Genomic DNA, 20,188 nt, shown 5'->3' with positions numbered 1-20,188 from the left:
CTCGTCCGAGGGCCCTGCTGGCTGGGAGGACCCATCTCACCTGTGCAAAGAAGCAGCCACCAGAGAAGGAAGGATGAGAAAAGTGAGCCTGGTCAAACTTACCCACAGGTGCCTCTGGGGAACCAAGTCTTGCCCTGGAATCCTCCCAGCCCCAGTCGTAAGTACTTAAGCTTTTTAGGCACAAATGCAATGAGCTTTGCGAGCTTCAGTCAGAAATAACTACCCAGACCGATCCCTCCTCCTTTCCCTTGTGTCTGCACCCAGTCCAGGTCCTGCCCGTAGCTCCCTCCTGAGCCACTGTGCAAGCTGCTTCCGGTCCCTGGACAGGGTGTGTCAATTCAATCTTCCCTCTCCCCTCTAGGCTCTGCCCGAGGCTCGCTCTTCCTCCAGGAAGCTGCGTGAGATGTGCGTGCTCAAGTCCCTCAGGTTCCATCAGCATTTTACATACTGGTTTCTCTAACCAGGCTCTTAGGCCTTTTTCATGCCCCTATCAGATAGAGAATCCCAGAAGGCAGGAATCGCCTCTCTTACGCCTCCTGTGCCCTCCCCAGTTCTCCCGCCCCACCATTTCACAAACACACACCAAGTGCCCAGGCTGCAGCTCCACCCCACTGGTCCCTGAGCGGCAGTGGGCTCTCTCAGGATGGAGGGACTCCTCTGTGGAGAGGGTGTGGGCACTGCAGGGGCCACTGCATCCTGCTCATCCACCCAGAGGAGCCATTTCAAATGAATCTACAGTGCCTACCTGCTGGCCTCCTGCCCACCTCCCTGCCAAGCACCCGAGTCCGCTTGCTCTGTGTGTGTGTGTGTGCCCAGCAAGGAAAAGAACACCTTGTCAGCTGTCACCCCTGAACTGAGAAAGCAACATGGAGAAAGCAACGGGAGAACAATGCTAGATTGAGGGCGGTCACAAGGGGGCTCACACAGGTCTACTGATAAATAACTACTCCTGAGATGCAGAACCCCAAACACCCTACTGGTCTGTTCAGAACAAGACAATCACTCCAGGACCCACTCCCTTGACCATTAATCAATCTGAGTCACAGCCAGCCAGAGACAGGAATGACACTTAGAGATTCCCAGGCTGCAGGGAAGACACAGGTCTTAAGGACAGACCTTAAAAGCTTCCCCTGGGAATGAGTTCCTGAGTCTAGCTGACTGGCAACCAGCCCTGGTGACACTCCCCAGGCAGGGTTGGAGCCTGAAGCACGAGGGCCAGCAGCAGGCCCTTCTGGCCTGAGCTGACCAGGGCTCACCTCTGAGCTGACAGAACGTGGTCATGAACTTGCTGGTGAGGGATTTGAGCTCGTTGTTGGCCAGTGTGATGAGGTGGATCTGGTCAGTGACATTCCGCAGGACCTTATAGATGCCGATGGGGAAGGAAACCAGCTTGCACTCGGCCAGATCTGTAGCCAAAGGACAAAGGCCAGAGTCAGCAGCCACAGGTGCTCACGGACTTACTCCAAACCCATGTACCCCGACAGCCCGTCTCTCCTCCCAGCCTCCCTCCTCTCCTACCTGTCTTCCCTGTACCAGGCTCGAGACCCGGCCCTCCCTCCTCCAAGAGCCTTCATCACCATTAATCACACTTGTCCCAGCCTCACACCTTGAACCTTAGGGCTTATTCTAGCACTTTCTCTAATAGTACAGCTGCTAGCCAGAATGCAGAAGGAAGAGATCTGCCAGGACAGTGGTGACCAGCACTTGTAGCCATGTGCCTGAGGCCCCACAGGGTCCATAAGTCTCTCCAGGATCATCAGACCCAACTGTGAAGCTGCAGCCTTAAGGGTACTTTGTAAGAGTCTACTCCTTTGAAAACAGGCAATTCACACAGACTTTGTGCTCTGATCTGCTTCCCCATCCTGTCACTCTGAAAACAAGCAGGGCAGCCTCTGTGGAGAACAGTCTGGCAGTTCCTCAAATGGTCAAACCTAGAGTTACCATATGACCCAGCAATTCCACTTCCGGGAATACTCCCGAGAAAAACGAAACCAGTTTTCTCCTCACAAAACACAGTACACGTGAATGTTCAACAGCAGTGTTAGTCATAATGGCCAAAAAATGGAAGAACAACCCATGTGTCCATCAACAAATGAATGGATAAGCAAAATGTGGTATCTCCATAAAGTAAATAATGTTCAGCAATAAAAGGAAATGAAGTACCAATATATGCTACAACATAGACAGGCCTTGAAAACATGATGGTAAGTGAAAGAAGCCAATCTCAAAGGACAATACTTAGTATGAGGCCATTAATATGAAGCATCCAGAATAGGCAAATGTAGAGACAGAAAGGAGATTAGTGGTGACCTAGGGGTGGGGGTATGAAAGGTGGCAACTAAGGGGTGAGGGGTTTCTTTGTAGGGGTAATGCAAATGTTCTAAAATTGCATCTGGTGATAATTACACAACTCTGAATACACTCAAACCACCGAACTGTACACCTTAAATGGATGGATTGTACATATATGAATTATATCTCAGTAAAGGGATTTCATATATATGGCAGCAGAGAGACACTGAAAGCATGGAGGCTCAGAAATAAGGCTGTCCAGCTCATCTAAGTCACTTAACTTTCCTGAGCCTCTATTTCCTCATCTGTAAAATGGGGGTATCATCATCTACCTAGCAAGGCTGTCAGGAAAAGTGAATAGAAAAAAAGTACTCAGTGTACTAACCAAGTGCCTGTCATGCACAAGGTCCTAGCTTCAATCCCCAGTACCTCTATTAAAAAAAAAGAAAAGAATCCTCTGTACCTCCATTAAAAAAAAAAGACTCTCTAAAAGTGAAGGTGAGGTGATAACCAATTTTATAAGGCTACAATAATTAAGACAGAGGATAACAGGAAAATAGATCACAGAAAGAAAAAATGTAGTCCAGAAAACATAGCCCATAAATGTCATAATTTAATAAATGCTAAAGGAATCCTCACAAATAAATTGGGAAAGGGAAGGATTAATAACTGATGTCAGAATAACCAATTGACAATTTTGGGAAAACAAGAGAGAGTGACACTCAATTAACCTAAGAATCAAAATAAAACTCTAGATAGAATTACATTTTAAATACTTTTTTGAAATCAAACCAAAAAAATCAGAAGTAAACACAATTTCACTTTTGTACAACCTCTTAGGCGAGGATAACTTTCTAAACCTAGGAGCCATAAGAGGATCACAAAGGGACAGATCAACAAACCTAGGTATAAAAAACATAAAACACCAGGATGCTTAAAAAAAATAAGGCAAGAAACAGATTGTGAAAAAGGATCTATCAATAGGATGCATAAAGAGTTATCCTATTATTTAAAATGCTCAATATAATTCAATTTACAAAATTAAGACCACCAGATAATAGATCTTCACCAGGGAGAAAATACAATTAGAAAAAATACATGGCCCCAATATGTGCTGCCAAACTGCTTCCCAGACTGTGTATACCAATTTACATACATCCTGGCCAACAAGTAAGAGGATCATTAAAAAAACCAAAAAACAGCTTTGCTAATGTGATCAGGGGAAATGGTATCCCTTGCTCTACTTTGTAATTCTTTCATAATAAGACTGATTATCTTTTATTGTTAATTAACCATTTTTATTTCCCCTGTGGAATCCTGTTCGGGTCTCTTGCTTTTTTTCTGTTTGGAATTCTCACCTTCCACTTATTATTTCACATGTGCTAGGTTGTCAGAGCTGTCCTCGCTGTACGCAGGAAACTGCAAGTGAGTGCCTTGCCCAGGGTCATTCAGCTAAAATAGGGAAGTAAGAGTTGGACGCAGGGTCCTAACCATTGTACAATCCTGCCCTCTTGAGTCAATAACATACCCAGGTTCCTGCCTCTAGGCCAGAGAAGGGGAGTTCATGCTGAGCACCTCAGTGGGAAGCCAGAGCCATGGCTCAAACTCCTGGAGGCCTTTCCAGGTCGGCACCTGTGATCTGGAGACAGGCTCTGGAGCCTTCTTCACAAGCCAGTCAGCTTTTATCCTCAGGAAATTCTCCAGGTCTAATCCAGAGCATGGATACCTTCTCTACTGGCTATAACTGTTTACAGTAGAGAAAAGCCCCCTGGCTTGAGCCAAGTTCAATGCTGGGGCTTACAGGGGGAGACAGCACTACTTCCAGAGGACACAGCCAGGATGTGGCTGGGGGCCAGGTCCCACTAAGGGAGGGGGACCCTACCCAGGGAAGAGAAGACCCAATCTGGAGACAGATGAGTTGTCCTCCAGGAGCCATGGGATGTCACCAAGAGGAGAATCCCATTCTCTATGGGTCCTCAGAGCTGATGGGACAGGGCAGAGTTCATCAGTCACAAAGAAAAGGTTCCCTGTGGGACGTGAGTGCCCCATCATGGGGTGTGATCAGGAAGGGTCACCACAGAGTAGATTCCTGAACCAGATGGAGGCCGGGTGATCTCCAAGCTCTCACTCAACTCAATAAAACAAACATAGCTAACATCATGAATATGGACCATGTGCCAGGCACTGTAGTAGGCACTTCTTAATGTATTAACTCACTAAATTCCTATAACAACGATGAGTTACCTTCATAGGAGGAAAGTGAGGCCCATGTTGATAGGTATATTGTCCAAGGTCATTTTCATAAGGTGATGGAGTGCAAAGAATTGGAATGCAAAGATTCTGGTCATTGCTAGGGTGATCAACTTGTCCTGGTTCACCCAATTTTAGCCTGGTTCCAATTTTAGCACCAAAGGTTCTGCACCCTGAGGGACCTCTCCTTAGTCCCAGACAACTCAGGACAGTTGGTTGCCCTAGATTTGGGCTGCATGCTGATGGATGAGACATCACTAGAGTCAGAGAGGAGAGAGGGAAGGCAACCCAGGAATGGGCCATGGCAGGAGCAAAGGCCCTCTGGGGCTCCACCTTTAAGCCCTGCCTCCTCCTGCAGTTTCTGGGAGCCTCGCCAGAGAGGAAGGCTCTAGCCCTGAATCATTTCATGCTACTTGGTGTTGCATGCATGCCCACAGACCCCAACAGGGGCTCAGGGGTAACAACGACAGGGGGCAACATCAGCCTCCTCCATCAACATCTGGACAGCAGAAGGATTCAACCGCACCTTTCCCCAGGGCCCCCCCAATCACCCACACTTAAGCTACAGTGAAGACCAGAGACCCTGTGGGGAAGGCCCTGTAATAAACACAAGGCATAATTATCCTTATAATTATAATTATTATTGCAAGAAGACCAAACTGCATGTCCCCCAACCTCTAATTAGGGCAGTACTTTGTGTTAATAAAAAAGCTTTTTAATTCAAGATACAAGAGTCCTTCATTAAAGGTTATCTTGTTAATTCTAATGAATGCCCGATGAAAAGTAACTGGTGGGCAGAACGGGGGCAAAACAAGCAAAATCCAAGCAGTAAGCAGAACGTTCTGCGGGAAGTCAGGAGGGCTGAGTCAAGCTTGTGTTGTTCTCTAGAAACACAGAACTCTGACCCCTGCCCAGTCCCTGCTGAGAGGTGGGCCTGGACACAGGGCCCCGCAGCGGGAAGATGAGAGGGTAATGAGCCCCTGCAGCCAAGTCAAGGGGCCCAAGGGAAAAGGTCGGGGACTCAGGATGGCAGGCCCATGGGCCTCGTGGTCTGACCAAGAAGCAAGGAAATCTGCCTCCAGTGTGACCCAGTCCCACCCAGCATATCTTTTTTTTTTTTTTTTCACAAATTGTCTATTTTCACAAATGTCTTTTTTCATGGACTCTCAGGATTAGGAGACTGGATGTTACTTAGCCCATGTTTTCCAAACTTCCCAGGAAGAATCATCTGGAGAGGTGGGTCCTAGGCCTCTATCCCTGCGATTCTGCCTCAGTGGGTCAGGAATGGTGCCAAGGCATTTGTGTTTCTAACAGGTATTACCAAGTGACTCTTACCAATAAGCAAACTGAGTAACAAAGCCTCCAATCTAAGACCCAAAATTCTCTTAATGCCTCTACTGGAGGGCTCAGAGTTCTTGAATACTTTTGGTGATGGGGAGCTCACCTCCCTTCCACAGAATGTTTTTAACTGTTAGAGAGTTCTTTCATGAACCATATGATAACTGCTACCCTGCCACTACCTGGTGGTCCTTCTGCTCTCTTGGATCATGCATAGATATCTGCCCCTATGTGACAATCCTTTACATTAGACAAGGATGAAGTTGATTAAAGCTTTTCCCCAGGCAAGAACATCCCAGAACTTCAATCTCCATGGTTTTAGAAGCTCCCTTCAGAGAGCTGGGACTGGACCAACCAGAACTTGCTCCTGTGCAGGTTTTCAGTCTTTGACATATGACTGCAGCCACCTTTCACTGACACCAGCTGCGTGCCCGAAACTGCCCAGGGCCTCAGACCTACCATCTCATTTACTCCTCAAAACTACCCCGTAAAGTCAGTTATATACTTACCTCCATTTAACAGAGGAGAAAACTGACCCTCAGAGATGTTAAAGATTAGATTGCTCAAGGTCACATGATTGATCCAAGGTCACCCAGTTAATGAAGTAAGAGTTTACAGTTATAAAGTGCTTCCTTACATGCAAGGCAGTGATCTCAGCACTGTCACAGTAACTCTTTTTACAATTTTACAATTTTATTTTTAGTTTTTTTTATTGAGGTATAGTTGATTACAACGTTATATAAGTTTCAGGTATACAAGTGATTCACAACTTTTAAAGGTTATACTCCATTTATACTGATAAAATATTGGCTAAATTCCCATATTGTACAATATATCCTTGAAGCTTTTTTCATACCTAATAGTCTGAACCTCTTAATTCCCTACCCCAATCTTGCCCCTCCCCTCTTCCCTCTACCCACTGGGAACCACTAGTCTGTTCTCTATACCTGAGTCTGTTTCTTGTTTCTTATATCCACTAGTTTGTTGTATTTTTCAGGTTTCACATTTAAGTGTTACCATACAGTATTTGTCTTTCTCTGACTTATTTCACAAGCACAATACCCTCTAAGCCCAACCATGTTGTCGCAAACGACAAAATTTCATTCTTTTTTATAGCTGAGTAATACCATATTAACTCAATCCTCACCACAGCTTCATGAGATGGGAACTAATATCACCACCTTCGTTTTTAGAGGAAGAATCTGAGGCACAGATCTGCGGGCTTGGTTAGTAAGAGGCATAGCTGGCCCTGAACGCATGTCCCTAACCGCCATAAACACAGCCTCCCTACAGTATGTAACTCTCACTTGGGATGGTCAGCTGCTCTGAAACAAAAGAGAAGATTGTGAGTTCCAAAGAGCAGGCAGGTTTTCCAAGATTTACAGAAGATTCCTGTGCACACTGCTATATTGTAGTTACCACGGAGTTATACTAAGGGGGCTTAGAGTTGAAAAAGCTGGTGAAAGAATTATCCAGTATCAGAGCCTGAATGTATCACTTATGGGCTATGGAATCTCAGGCAGGACCCTCCGACTCTCATGTCCTTGGTTTACATCTCAAGGAGATGCCAAGGTAGGAGCTGATTATCTATCTCCAAGACCCCTCCCAGCTGCCATCGTGGGTTTCAGCTGGTGGGTCTCAGGCTGGCTACACACTGGGTCAATCATCTATAGGCTCTTGATACCTGAGTCTCATTCCCAGAGATTGTGGTTTAATTAGTGTGAGCTGGGGCTTGGGAATCAGGGTTTCTCAAGCTCCCCTGGTGACTCTGATATGCAGCCAGGGTAGAGAACTCCGCACTACACCATCACCTCTCAGACTACAATGTGCCAACAGATTATCTGGGGATCTTGCTAAGACGAGGCTTCTTATGCTGCCAGACTGGGGTGGGACCTGAGATCCTGCATTCCTACCAGACAAATCCAAGGACCACTCTCAGTAGCAAGGGCTAGTGCAATGCAGTGGTTCTCAAAGTGGGGTCCCTGGACCCACAGCATCAGCATCTCCCCAGAACTTGTTAGAAATGCACATTCTCAGGCCCCACCCCAGACCTACAGAATCAGCTCTGGGGGCGGGGCCCAGCCACCTGTGTTTTAACAAGCCCTCCAGCTCGAGTTTGAGAATCACTGGCATAGAGGGACTGGGCCTCCACCAGCTGTGGTGACTTGGCCCTGACTGATGGTGATGATGATGGCAATCGTGACTTAACTCACATTAACAAAGTGCAGGGGCTTTAAGTGTGCTCATTCGTGGAAGGTTATTTTGCCCTGGGTGCCTCCCGCTTCCCCTCAGATCAGGCTGTTTCAAGACAGAGCCACTGTCTCTTCATTCTTCTCTCTTGCTTGTTCATGTTTCTGGCTCTGAAGGAGGCACAGGTGGCCCTTGGTGTGGAAGCGGCGGGACTCAGGTCCCGGCCCCTCTGCTATCAGCCGTGGGGTCTCAGGGAAACAATTTTTCTGGGGGTTTTGTCTCCTCTTCTGTAAATGAGGGTTTCGACCATGGAATTTTGTGGTGGTGGCAGGGGGGGCAGTCTCAACTAGGCTGGACATTCTGTGACTCCCTGTTTTTACTGGGCAAAGATCTTTGGCCAGTGCTCTTGTCAAAGCGAAGAGATGGCAAGCTGCAGGCACGCGTTTCTGAATTGTCCTTCCTTAGAATGTGCTGGAATATGCACTCTAATGAGGATACCTGAGGCTCAGTGGAGCTGGCCACCCATGTCCATGAGTAAAGAGTGGGGATTTGAACCCAGGGTAGTCCGACTCCAAAGCCCACGGTCTTTCCACAGCCCCACACTGCACTCACTCTTCCTATCATGGTCAGAAGATAGTCCTAAAAAAAGTAAGATAATAATAACTTATGCTTATATGTATCTTCCCATGTGCCTGAGACTTTTCTAAGCGTCTGACACACCTTATCTAATTTAATCTTCACAACAACCTCATGAAGTAGGTAGTACTACGTTCATCCCTGTTTAATCACTGTAGAAACGGAGGCCGAGTCGGTGAATAGAGGAGGTGCAGCTGGAACCCAGACAGTCTGGCTGCTCTACCTGAGAGAGCTCAGTCCAGCAGACCAGGACCTGGGGTCGTGTGAGGGCAGCAAAACAGAGGCCCTGGGTGGAATGGGACTCTCGTTCAGGAGGCTGGTACAGAGAAAATAGATTTTTCTGGAACGTGAGTTGAAAACTTAAACACGGGTCTGCTGGGGAGAGCCAGCAGCCCTTTTGGAAGATCAAACTCCCAGCGCCTCCATGTGTATTCCAGGGCTAGGGGCTGGGAGTTGGCACCCTGGCCTAAGAAGCAAAACTGTAAACAGCTGGGCCTCTGGGCCTCGGGCTGCCAGCCTGTGAAATGCCATTTGATCTCCAAAGCTGGGAGGCGCGGGGAGCAGAGAGCGAGCAAACAGCAGTCACCAAGGACTGGTGTCAGTGCACTGCTGCACACGGTTGGGCTGGACTCTTAACTGGTACTTATGCACAGTGTTCACGGAGCGAACTAACTCTAGAAGGCCGAAGACAAAAAGAGTCCTGGCCCCATTGTCAAATCCCCTTCCCCAGAGACAACTGCTTTAGGGATTTTCGGGGATTTTGCTGGTGTTTAATTCCCAATCTCTAGCACAGCCTTTCCTGGGAAAACCCATCTGTCTCATACCACCTGGAGAGGAAAGGTCAGAGGAGGAGTTCACCAAGCACTGCAGAAGTCCAGAAAGTTCCACCACAATAGCAGTTATACTGGGCCCTGTCAGGGAGGTGGAGAGAGAAGGGCAAAAGGCACTCAGGAAAGGGGAAATGTGCATGGCGTCTTCTGGGAACAGGGGAGACCACTAAACTTGAACATGGCCACGGGCTTGGGGATGTTTCTTTTACTGCCTACTTTATAGATCTCTGGATTGTGTGATATTTTTACAACAAGCATTTATTACTTCTTACAGATATCCTCCGTTTAAAGAAACTAGCATCCCAAACATCCAGCTACCCATGGGGAATGTGCTCAGAGACCTGGACCAGTGGAGAGCCGTCTCGATGGGGACATGGGGAACAGGGTAAAATCCCACCAGGGCCAAGCTCAGAGAGGCTACTGCAGAGCACAGCCAACAGCCCAACAAGTGCTGCACACACGAGAAACCGGAATTTTAGAGGTTCTTTTTCCCCAACCTACTACAGAGTCCCAGCCTCTCTGGTAAATGCTGGGACTGCAGAGTGTCTGCCTCCAAAAGCAAAGCTGAGCTTCTGGCCCCTGGCCAGCGGCCAGCACAGCCAACAGTCAGGACAAGCTCTAACCACACAGGAACAGCCAGAGCCCTAAAAAGGAGAAAGTGCCTACGGCGTGGGCCTGAGAGCTCTCTCTTCCAGATCCAAGCTGAGGCTTTTCTTAGGCTGGGGATTTCTTGCTATGGGATCTCAGGCAAGTTACTTAACCCCAGCTTGAATTTCTCCTGCAATAAAATGAGAACAAGAATTCATGCAAAAACCTTCACATGCATGTTCCTAGCAGCGTCATTACAATAACCAAAAAGTAGAAATAGTTCAAATGTGTATCAGCTGAGGAATGGATAAGCAGTGTGGTAGCTTCATATACTAGAATATCACTTGGTCATAAAAAGGAATGAAGTGAGGGAGGGTGTAGCTCAAGACGTAGAGCACATGCTTAGCATGCATGAGGTCCTGGGTTCAATCCCCAGTACTTCCTCTAAAAATAAATAAATAAATAAGTAAACCTAATTACCTGCCCTCCCCCCCAAAAAAGAGTGACAGTGAAATAGTCATTAATATATATATATATATATATATATATATATATATATATATATATATATATACACACACACACACACACACATATATATATACAGGAATGAAGTGCTGATACAACATGGATGAACCTCAGAAACATTATGCTAAGTGAAAGAAACCAGTCACAAGATTCCCTTTATATAAAATGTCTAGAATAAGCAAAGCCATAGAGACAAAAGGAGACTGATGGCTGCAAGGGGCTTGAGGAGATGGGGGAAATTGGGAGTGACTGCTTAATGGTACAGGGTTTCTTTCTGGGGTGATGAGAAAATGTTCTAAGATTGATGGTCGCGATGATTACACAAACTTGTGAATATACGAAAAACCACAGAATGTTACACTTCAAAATGGTGAATTTAATGGTATGTGAATTATTCCTCAACTTACAAAAAAATGAGGACAAGATGATCCAACTATCATGGTTGTTCTGAGCAGGAAATACAATGTCCACAAGGGGCTAAGCACTGCATGGCAGACAGTGTGTACTCAGTGAACAGGAGATGCTGTTAGGAGGATCCAAAGACATTGTTTTGATGTGAGAATTCATTACAGGGTTGTGCTTCAGCTCTGCTGCTCCCTGAAGAAGGAAGAGGATCTCTGGCAGTCACTTATTCTAACAACCCCACAACAAGGAAACAACTCTGTGCGTGTGTGTGCGTGCGTGCGTGTGTGTGTGTGGTGTGTTATCATGGGATCTGGGACTTGCCAAAACAATCCCTGCTTCTTCCTGGCAAGCCAGCCAACAACCTTAAAAAAAAAAAAAAGCTATATTTAATTAAAATCAAATAATCCCACACAGAAGACAACGAAGTGATGCACGATCACTGATTTGAGATATTCAATTATTTAATTCAATCGATGACTCATCGCTAACACATAGAACAAAAGGGAATAGGAACAGCAGCCACGATGATGCCAACAGGGCGGCCACTAACAGCTCTGAGGCTATCACAGCTGGTCGGAGCAGAGGCCACATGCTGAGTCAGACTTGGAGAGGCCTGGGCAGGCCCTGAGGTCTTCTACAAGGGCAACAGCAGCCAACACTGACTGAGCATCATCTCATTTAATCCTGACTATAGCCTCCAAGGAAGGGCATTGTTGACCAGTCCCCTTTTTGCAGAAAAGGAAACTAAGGCCCAGAGGTTAAGAATTTGTTCAAGGTCACACAATAAGTAAAGAAGAGGTGGAGCTTGGCTTCCTCTCAAGGATGTTGCCTTGCAGAGCAAGTCTGGAGACCTGGATCTGCTGCTGCCCTTAACACAAGTGACCTCGAGCAAGTCACTCCTGGACCTTGATCTGATCATGTGTAAAATACAGGGAATGAATTCAGCTCGTCTCTCTCCAAGTGCGCTCGTCTCTCTCCAAGTACGGAACACATAAATTTGGCAACTACAGATCAAACTTCTCACACTGTCACATGCTCATGAGTCACCTGGAGATCTTGTTAGGATGCAGGTTCTGATTCAGCAGGTCTGGGGTGGGGCCTAGGGATCTCTGCATTCCTAACAAGCTCCCCAGTGATGCTGATGCTGCTGGTCCTCAGACCACACTTTGAGAAGGACTTAGATGGTGATCACTTTACAAATGACAGCAGTCACACAGTGAGAAAGTCCCATTTCAAATTCTCACTCCAGAGTCAGTCATCACCCCTAAAGTCCTTGCTTTACCTCCTCTTTATGGGGGAACAGATTCAGGCCCCACATGAATACCTAAGATTCCATAACTGTGTTCTGCTTTCATATTTATCTAGATGGTTATCAACTATTAATAAAAAATTATGTTGATTTTCCTTTTACAGTAATAATATAAAGTTCTTTTTAAGTTGTATCTAAGCTAAATTTATTTAAAGAAAAATGATCATAGTTAATACTTTCATGGCACTGAGCACATGCCGGCCACCATTCTAAACATTTACAGGCATTACACAATTTTCATCCCCCCAAAAACTCTAGAAAGTAAGGACCTTTTACAGATGAGAAAACTGAGACTTAGATCAGACTTAACTTGATAAGAAAGATCAATCAGCTTGCCCAAGATCACACAGCTAATGAGTGGCTGAGCCAGGCTTCAAACCAGGGCAGCCTGACTTCAGAGTCGATCACACTACTCCACCGATGACAGAGTACAGCTGGCCCTCTGACTTGGCCCAAACCGTGACCATCACATGCACATGGTTAAAGGGAGGCAAACACTTGTTCCTTGCAGGCAGGGACAGTGACCTTTCACCTCTCCACCTCCCCAACACCCCCAGTGCCCGGCAAAATGCCCAGCCCACAGGAGAAGCCAACAAATGTCCCAGAATAAATTTCCCTGGTCTGACTCATTGGGCAGAGGAGACCTGGCTGTCTCCTTGCAGTAGCTGAGGCTGCTGACCACAGGGCAGGAGTCCACATGCACGGGTAGGTGTCACCAGGGGTAATGAAATGCCAGACAACTCAGTTAGCCTGGAGCCCACTTCCGAGCGGGGTGGAGGGTGAGGGGGCTGTGGCTGACAGCTGGGGAGACTGCACTTACTCAACAAAGGCGGCGCCCCAGGCATGACAGAGCTGCAGATATTGACTGGATTTCTACAATGCCTTTTATCTTCCTCAAATAATCACTCAGGCTTGTAATAATAAGGAATTCTACCCTGCAAGGAATGCTTTCTCAGAGCAGTAATTGGGCTTCCTGAGGTCACAGCTGGACAACTGAATGGACCCAGGAAGCGGTAGCAAACGCCTCCAAGCAGTGCCTTGTGCTCAGCATCTGACCTAGCCAAACACCAGTGCCTGGCTGAGGGCCACACGCTCCCCCACGTCCACCTGCCAGTCCTTGAACTCACTCACAGCCCAGACGTGGCTCACACCATTCCCAGTCTAGAATCCCCTTCCCTCTCCTCTCTGCCCCCGCAATTCCTCAAGCCAGCCCAGCCCCACCTCCCCCAGGCAGGGTGCCCCAACCACCTCACCTCCAACCTCAGGACACCTGCCTTAGTGCTCATGTTGGACCACTGTCTCCCAGCTGGTAAGTATCTACAGACTTGCCTCCAGGACCCGTGAGCAGTGAATGTGCCTGGAGGAGCATGTGTCCTCCTGCTGACTACCCTTGAGCCTAGCACAGAGCTGGGCAAACATTTTTGAACTTAACTATACCCTCAACCTCTGGGAAGCTTTGTCTTGTGGGGGGGGGTCCCCCTTTATAAAATGAAAGTTCAAAAGCCCTTTTGGGGAATGAACGAAAGAATGAGCTAGTGTCTTGGCTTTGAGCTCATGGCAAGAACCATGCTGTCTATGACATAGATGTGATTATTCTAATATGGTTTTACTGTTACCTGAAAGAAACCAGCTTTATAACCATGTGGCTGTTTCTCCACTGAGGAATCCCTCTCTCTGGCCTCCTCACCCTGCCCCCACCCTCCATCCCCATCACCTGAATACTGCTTCCCATTCAAGAACCTGTGGGAACTCATGCCACACAGGGTGAACACACCCTCTGCAGCCCAGCATTCCTGCCGAGGATCTGGGTCCCACCTCCCTTTTTATATATCCTGCTTGCAACTCTGCTTCCGCTCTCCAGCTGAGCCAGATTGCTCACTGTTCCCTGCAAATTCTTTCTTTTCCCACGTCTGTATTTTTGCTACTTCTGTTCCCCATTGAGTAGAACATCCTCCTTTATCCTTAAAATCTTTTTCTGGAAAAGGAGAGAAAAGGAGAAACAAGGTCTTATTTAAATGCCACCTCTCCAAGAAGCCTTTACTCAGGTCCTCAACTGATGTAACTGCTACTGCCCGTAAGTGCCCTTTGCACGTTTGCTGCCTCTGTCTGGGCACCTCTGTCTGTGTCTTAGTGAGGATGATGAATGTGTTTGTCTCACTCTTCCTGCTTGGGTGGAGAGCTCCTTGAGGGCAGGGATTAGGTCCCACTGAGATGGGTGGCATGTTCCAGAGGGCACAGGAGGCCAACAGACTCCAGTTCGAATTTCAGCACAAGATTTGCCTGCTGTGAGAATCCAGGAAAACCCCTGCATCTCATGAAGTCTCAGTTTCCCCTTCTATGAGTGACATGAGAACACCACCTGTCCAGAGCTATTGATAAATCAGAAGCAATCATTCATGCAACAAAGATCTCCTGAGTATCCAGTACATGCTACTACCATCCAAGGATACGATGGTGAGCAAAACAGAGTCCCTGACCTCAAGAAGCTTGCACGTTAGTGTGGGAAGAGTGGTAATGCAGAGGCAAATATAAGAAAGAATGTCAGGCAATGATACTGCTCTCAAAAAAATAAAACAGTATAATGGGAGAGCATGTAAGAAGGGGCACTAAGGCAATCCACACTAGGGTGGTCAGGAAGGGCTTCTCAGAGGAAGCAGCATTTAGCCAAGATAAGAATAAAAAGAAGCAGGGCATACAAAGATCTGTGCAAAAGACAATCCAAGCAGAAATACCAGCAAGCGAATGGCCTAATGAGACACCTGCTGGAACTCAGTAAGCAGCTCCCACCTCCTTCTCCTCTAATCTTCCTGTCCTCTGCAGAGCTCCACAGAAAGACACAACGCACACTGAATACGTGTTTGCCAAAATGGACTTGGCAGAATGAGGAATCCTGGGATAAACTGAAGCATGAAAAAAATATGCATGTTAGCAAAACAGTCAACCAAGATGAGGCAGATGCCAATTAATTGGCTCTTAGTTCCTCATCTTTGATGATAATGACCTTTTGGAGCACCTGTCTCAGAACACACTACAATTTCCTGATGTCTAAAGGAAGTCAGAGAGCAGTCATTTCAGCCTGTGTCACCACATCTACAGCTCAGGGTTTGTCAGGGCTCCATTCCAGAATGACTGGCTTTGCCAGGCCCCTGCGTCATGTACCTCCATCCCCAGCTGCCTTGTCAGCCAGAGCTATGTTGCATTTCTGGCAGTATTTGATTTTTTTAAATTTTTAAAAATTAAAGTATATTTGATTTACAATGTTGTGTTAGTTTCAGGTGTACAGCAAAGTGATTCAGTTATATACATACATACATACATATATATACACACTTTTTCAGATTCTTTTCCATTATAGGTTATTACAAGATATTGAATATAGTTCCCTGTGCGGAATGAAGGTCCTTGTTAATTTATCTGTTTTATGTATAGTAGTATGTATATGTTAATCCCAAACTCCTAATTTATCACCCCACTTCTCCTTTGGTAACCATGATATCTTTTCTATGTCTGTGAGTCTATTTCTTGTTTGTAAATAAGTTCATTTGCATCACTTATTTAGATCACACACATAAGTGACATCATATGTTATTTGCCTTTCTCTTATTTACTTCACTTAGTATGATAATCTCTAGGTCCATCCATTTGCTGCAAATGGCATTATTTCATTCTCTTTTATAGCTGAGTAATATTCCATTGTGTATATACATATACCACAGCTTCTTTATCCAGTCATCTGCCGACGGACATTTAACTTGTTTCCATGTCTTGGCTATTGTAAACAGTGCTGTTATGAACACTGGGGTGTGTGTATCTTTTTGAATTAGTGAGGAGTGGGATTGCTGGATCACATGGTAACTCAGTTTTTTAAGGAACCCCCATACTGTTACATAGTGGCTGGAAGTATTAGATTTTAATAAACTCCTCAGTCTTGCTAAATCACTGCCCCTCACCAAGGCTAACACTTTCATACTTGAGCAACGCAAGCTTTTGATGCCACAGAATTATCTATTCAACTACCTCTCTGAGGCAGAGCATTTTCATTCTTCTACCAGTATACATTTTTCAAAAGCTGATAATTATGCTTCCTAATACTGCACTTTCTCAGTACCCTTCCTCAAAAGACTGCAAAATCAGATCCCTGTGAGAGTCAGCTAGGAATGCAGACACAGGATGTGAGCTGGCCTGGGCATGGAAGCCCTTGGCAGGACCTGTGCACTCAATACAGCCTGGTCAAGTCCCTGTCTCAGCCACCTGTCACCTCCCAGTGACAGGGCGCCATCTGCTGGTGGGAACAGGAGAAAAGTGGCCAAAGTGAGGTGAACCTGGGTGGAGGGAGGGAAGGCGGGCGAGGAAGGAGGAAAGTCGGGGAACACATCCCTTCTCTCATTAGCCTTGGCCTCCCCACTTGGTTATCACACAGCTCCTAGCCTAGTCGCTCAGTTTCCTGAGGATGGATCAAGACCATGTTCCTATTCATTCCTGCTCTCTCTCCCTCTCCACCGCCCCCTTTCTCTCTCACACACATACACACACAGAGCTATCCAGAGGCCTGCCTAGCCCCCCTGAACCCGCCAGAAGAAGGAAGTTCCAGGTCGTAAATAGTAACAGTGGTTCCCAAAATTCGAGGCAGGGGAGAATCACACAGGTTCATGTTAAAATGCAGATTGCTTTGCACCCTCTGAGATTCTACTTTGAAAGCAGAAGCAGCTCATGGGGGCTGCCCCACCTTCTCCTTACCACCTGAGACATCCTACATGGTCAGGCAGACATTACTTTCCTCCTTTCAGGGAATGGGGTAGGTCAACTGTGGTTCCAAAACAATGTGAGACGAGAGGCAAGGTAAGGGGGAAGAGGGAGCTTCAAGTTGCTGGGGTATCTGAGTTCTCCTCTTCCTCGACCCCCAGATGCTCAAGGGAGGCAGTGGGGTACACGGGGGAAGGCAGGGCTAAGCCGCACAGAGCTGTGCTGAACTCTGGCTCCACCTCTAAACTGTTGTATCACCAGCAGGTCGCCCAACCCTCAGCCCCAGGATCTATAAAACAGGGAAACTCCTACTTCCAAAGCAACATGGCAGAGAGAAGCTGAACAGTTTCATGCTACGGAACACTTAGAAACACTGGATAAAAAAGTTCCATGCCTCAGTTTCTTCATCTGTAAAATGAGGATGTTAATACCACCTCTGTCATAAAAATTCGTGTGAGGATTAAGTGAGTCAAAACCAGTAAAGTGCTGATGACGATGCCTGGCATTTAATAAGAGTGAGCCCCAGGAGTCAAATAATTGAGAGAAATTTCAAAGAGAGAGTGATAGGCAGGTATTGATGCTTTGCTGGCCAGGGCTGGTATGACAGTCTGGGCAACCAGGTGCTAAGGTTTAAAGGCCCAGAAGGGAGCAGAAAGGCAGCTCTGGACCTGCTTCAGGTGGGAAGCAGAAGCTGAAGACTCCTGCAGAAAGCTGGGATTCTGAAGGACTGCCTTTAGTGCAAGAGTGAACTAGGGAGGAAATACACTTTTTGATCATTTGAAAGCTGTTTGGTCTTTGCCCAAGCACTGAAAGAATAAAAGATCCCCTAAGATTCCACATCACAGGCTTCTAGAGTGGCAGGTGGTCCTTTCCCTAAAATCTATTCTTCTCTACTTGTAAAAGTAACATATTCATCAAAGAACATTCAGAAAATGCAGAATAGTATCTTCTAATATCCATTTGCGCTTATTTCTTTCCAATTTTTATCTATGTATATATACATATTTAACGTAATTAGCATCTTACCATCTATATAGTTTGGGATCCTTATTCTTTTCCAGTTCACATTATACATGAGAATTTGCCACTCTTCATTCAAGCACATAATGAAATTTTACGTGCTATGGTTAATAGCTACATAAATTGCACAATATAGCTGTAACAAACATTACTGAAGCCATTTTCCAGTGCTGGTTTTATCGGCTGCTTCAGATTGCTATTTTATATGACACCCATATTGGGTTACTTCACTTCTCTTTCAAGACCCACTTCAATCCACACCTCCTCCATAAAGCCTTCCCAGATTCCTTCAACACCCATCAATATCTCCCGCCTCTGAATTATGACCCCACCTGTGAACCATCCGACACAACTCAGCACGGAGCCCATGTGTCACTCACTGCTCTCACAGCGGCAGGCCAATCTCAGGTGCAGAAGTCCACTGCACATATCCCTGGGAGCCCCCCAGCACCTTGCACACAGCAGGTGCTTGATACATGCTGACTCCTTAGACCCCAGACCCCTCAGATCACATGAGCCTGATGAGCTCCACCTGCCAAAAGGTCAGGATTGCTTGTCCACAATGGCCAGCTCCAACATCCTGCTTCTTTCCTGGGCACTAACTTTAAAGACCCAGCCACCTCCATGGGAAAGTCTCGAGCTTTGGCCAAGACCACCAAGGCTCAAGCGGTTAACTCCTCTCCCAAGTTGGCCAGAGCTTTGCGGTGCTCACAACCCCGGCGATCAGCAGCCATCTGCCCCCCACCCCGGGACAGAGTGGTGGGGAGAGGGCCCAGTCCTCATCTGAAGACCAAGGCCAGTCACACTAGGCTAGTCATGCCTGGTATCATCCACCATGGGGAGGTTGTGAAAATTCAACTAGGCAGCACTTGTGAGGCACCTGCACAGGGCCTGGTACCAGGGCTACTCGGCAGGGCCAGCCACTGTCACCTGGTCCAAGGGCACATACATACATACTTGGCATCATCGGCAGTCTGAGAGCAGGCAGACGGGCTTCCGGTGGATGGAACCCCTCACTCAGTGTTTTTCAACTTCTTTGCCCATGACCTATAGTAAGAAATATGTCTTATGCTAAGACCCTGTATACACAAACTAATCACACGGGCAGTAAAAGTCCACGGAATGCTGCTCCTCACGACAAGGGGTGCACACTGATACTGTCTCTATCTCATTTCCAGGCTGATTCCACGAACTGTGTACAGGGCGCCCTGCAGCTGGACAGGCCATGCCCTCACTCACCCAGGGTGTCAGAGCCGCTCTCCACCGTCTCGTTGACCTTCCTTGCAACTCTGGCCACAGCCTCACCCATCTTCCTCAGCATGCAGACGCGGGTGTCCTGCCGCCAGCCACCCGGCTGGTCTGCCACTCACAAGGGGACCTGCTGCCTGGGGAAGACACGGGGCTGTGAAGCACTCGCCCACCAGGCACGGACCCACCCCAATCCATCCTCCTCAGGGACCCAGGCTGTGAGAAAGGCCAAAGAAGAGAGATATAGCAACTAGATGGAAATAAAAAAATCTAGGTGTCCTAACTCCCAGCGTAGGAGTTTTCCTACCATACCTGCTCCCTCTTTCCCCATCTCCAGTACTCATCCTCAATAACCACAAACATGTATGAAGCATCTACTAGGCAGAGCCTAAGAATGAAGAGAACAGAAATGCAGCAAATAGCTTTGACTTGTGATTCTGATAAAGACGAGTTTTCTAAGGCACATCACTGAGGTAATCCTGGCCTTACAGCAGAGAAGAAAGGGAAGGTAAATCTCCAAGCTGTCCAGGGTCTGTGCTAACCTGAGCAGGGTCTAGGATGATCACTTTCAACTGGGCACTGTGTCTGCAATTCTACTAGTTGCCACCAGGTGGGGGAAGTGGTTCCCTAGGCCATAGAGCCCGTTGATGAAAACTAGTCAGATTAAAAACCACCTCCCGTGGCAAGCTTGGACACTCACCCTAAGTGTGGGTCAGAGACTGCACATCAAGGCAGGAACGGAAATAGCCTGCAAAGTCTGGGTATCAGAGCAAGTCACTAGGAGGAGGGGCCCCTTACATTCCAGAGGATG

The 20,188-nt window shown here is 47.0% G+C and overlaps 1 protein-coding gene across 8 annotated transcripts in view; it reads right to left on the bottom strand.

The window, feature by feature from the left end:
- The window catches only part of LRRC20 (leucine rich repeat containing 20), a 71,154-nt gene that overhangs the window by 34,143 nt on the left and 16,823 nt on the right, over positions 1-20,188 (bottom strand). For 4 of the 8 annotated variants that reach the window (XM_064488093.1, XM_031461140.2, XM_010992774.3 and 1 more), the window contains 2 exons: positions 19,369-19,514; positions 1,257-1,406 (listed from right to left, as the gene is read on the bottom strand). In XM_064488093.1, the coding sequence (XP_064344163.1) occupies positions 1,257-1,406; positions 19,369-19,450 (232 nt within the window). In that variant the 5' untranslated portion in view covers positions 19,451-19,514. The other 4 variants (XM_064488096.1, XM_064488094.1, XM_010992776.3 and 1 more) reach the window with 4 other exon arrangements.

Source organism: Camelus dromedarius, chromosome 8 (assembly GCF_036321535.1).
Source record: "Camelus dromedarius isolate mCamDro1 chromosome 8, mCamDro1.pat, whole genome shotgun sequence".
In the NCBI taxonomy this organism is placed as follows: domain Eukaryota; kingdom Metazoa; phylum Chordata; class Mammalia; order Artiodactyla; family Camelidae; genus Camelus; species Camelus dromedarius.
This window is presented reverse-complemented; position numbering and strand designations above follow the sequence as displayed.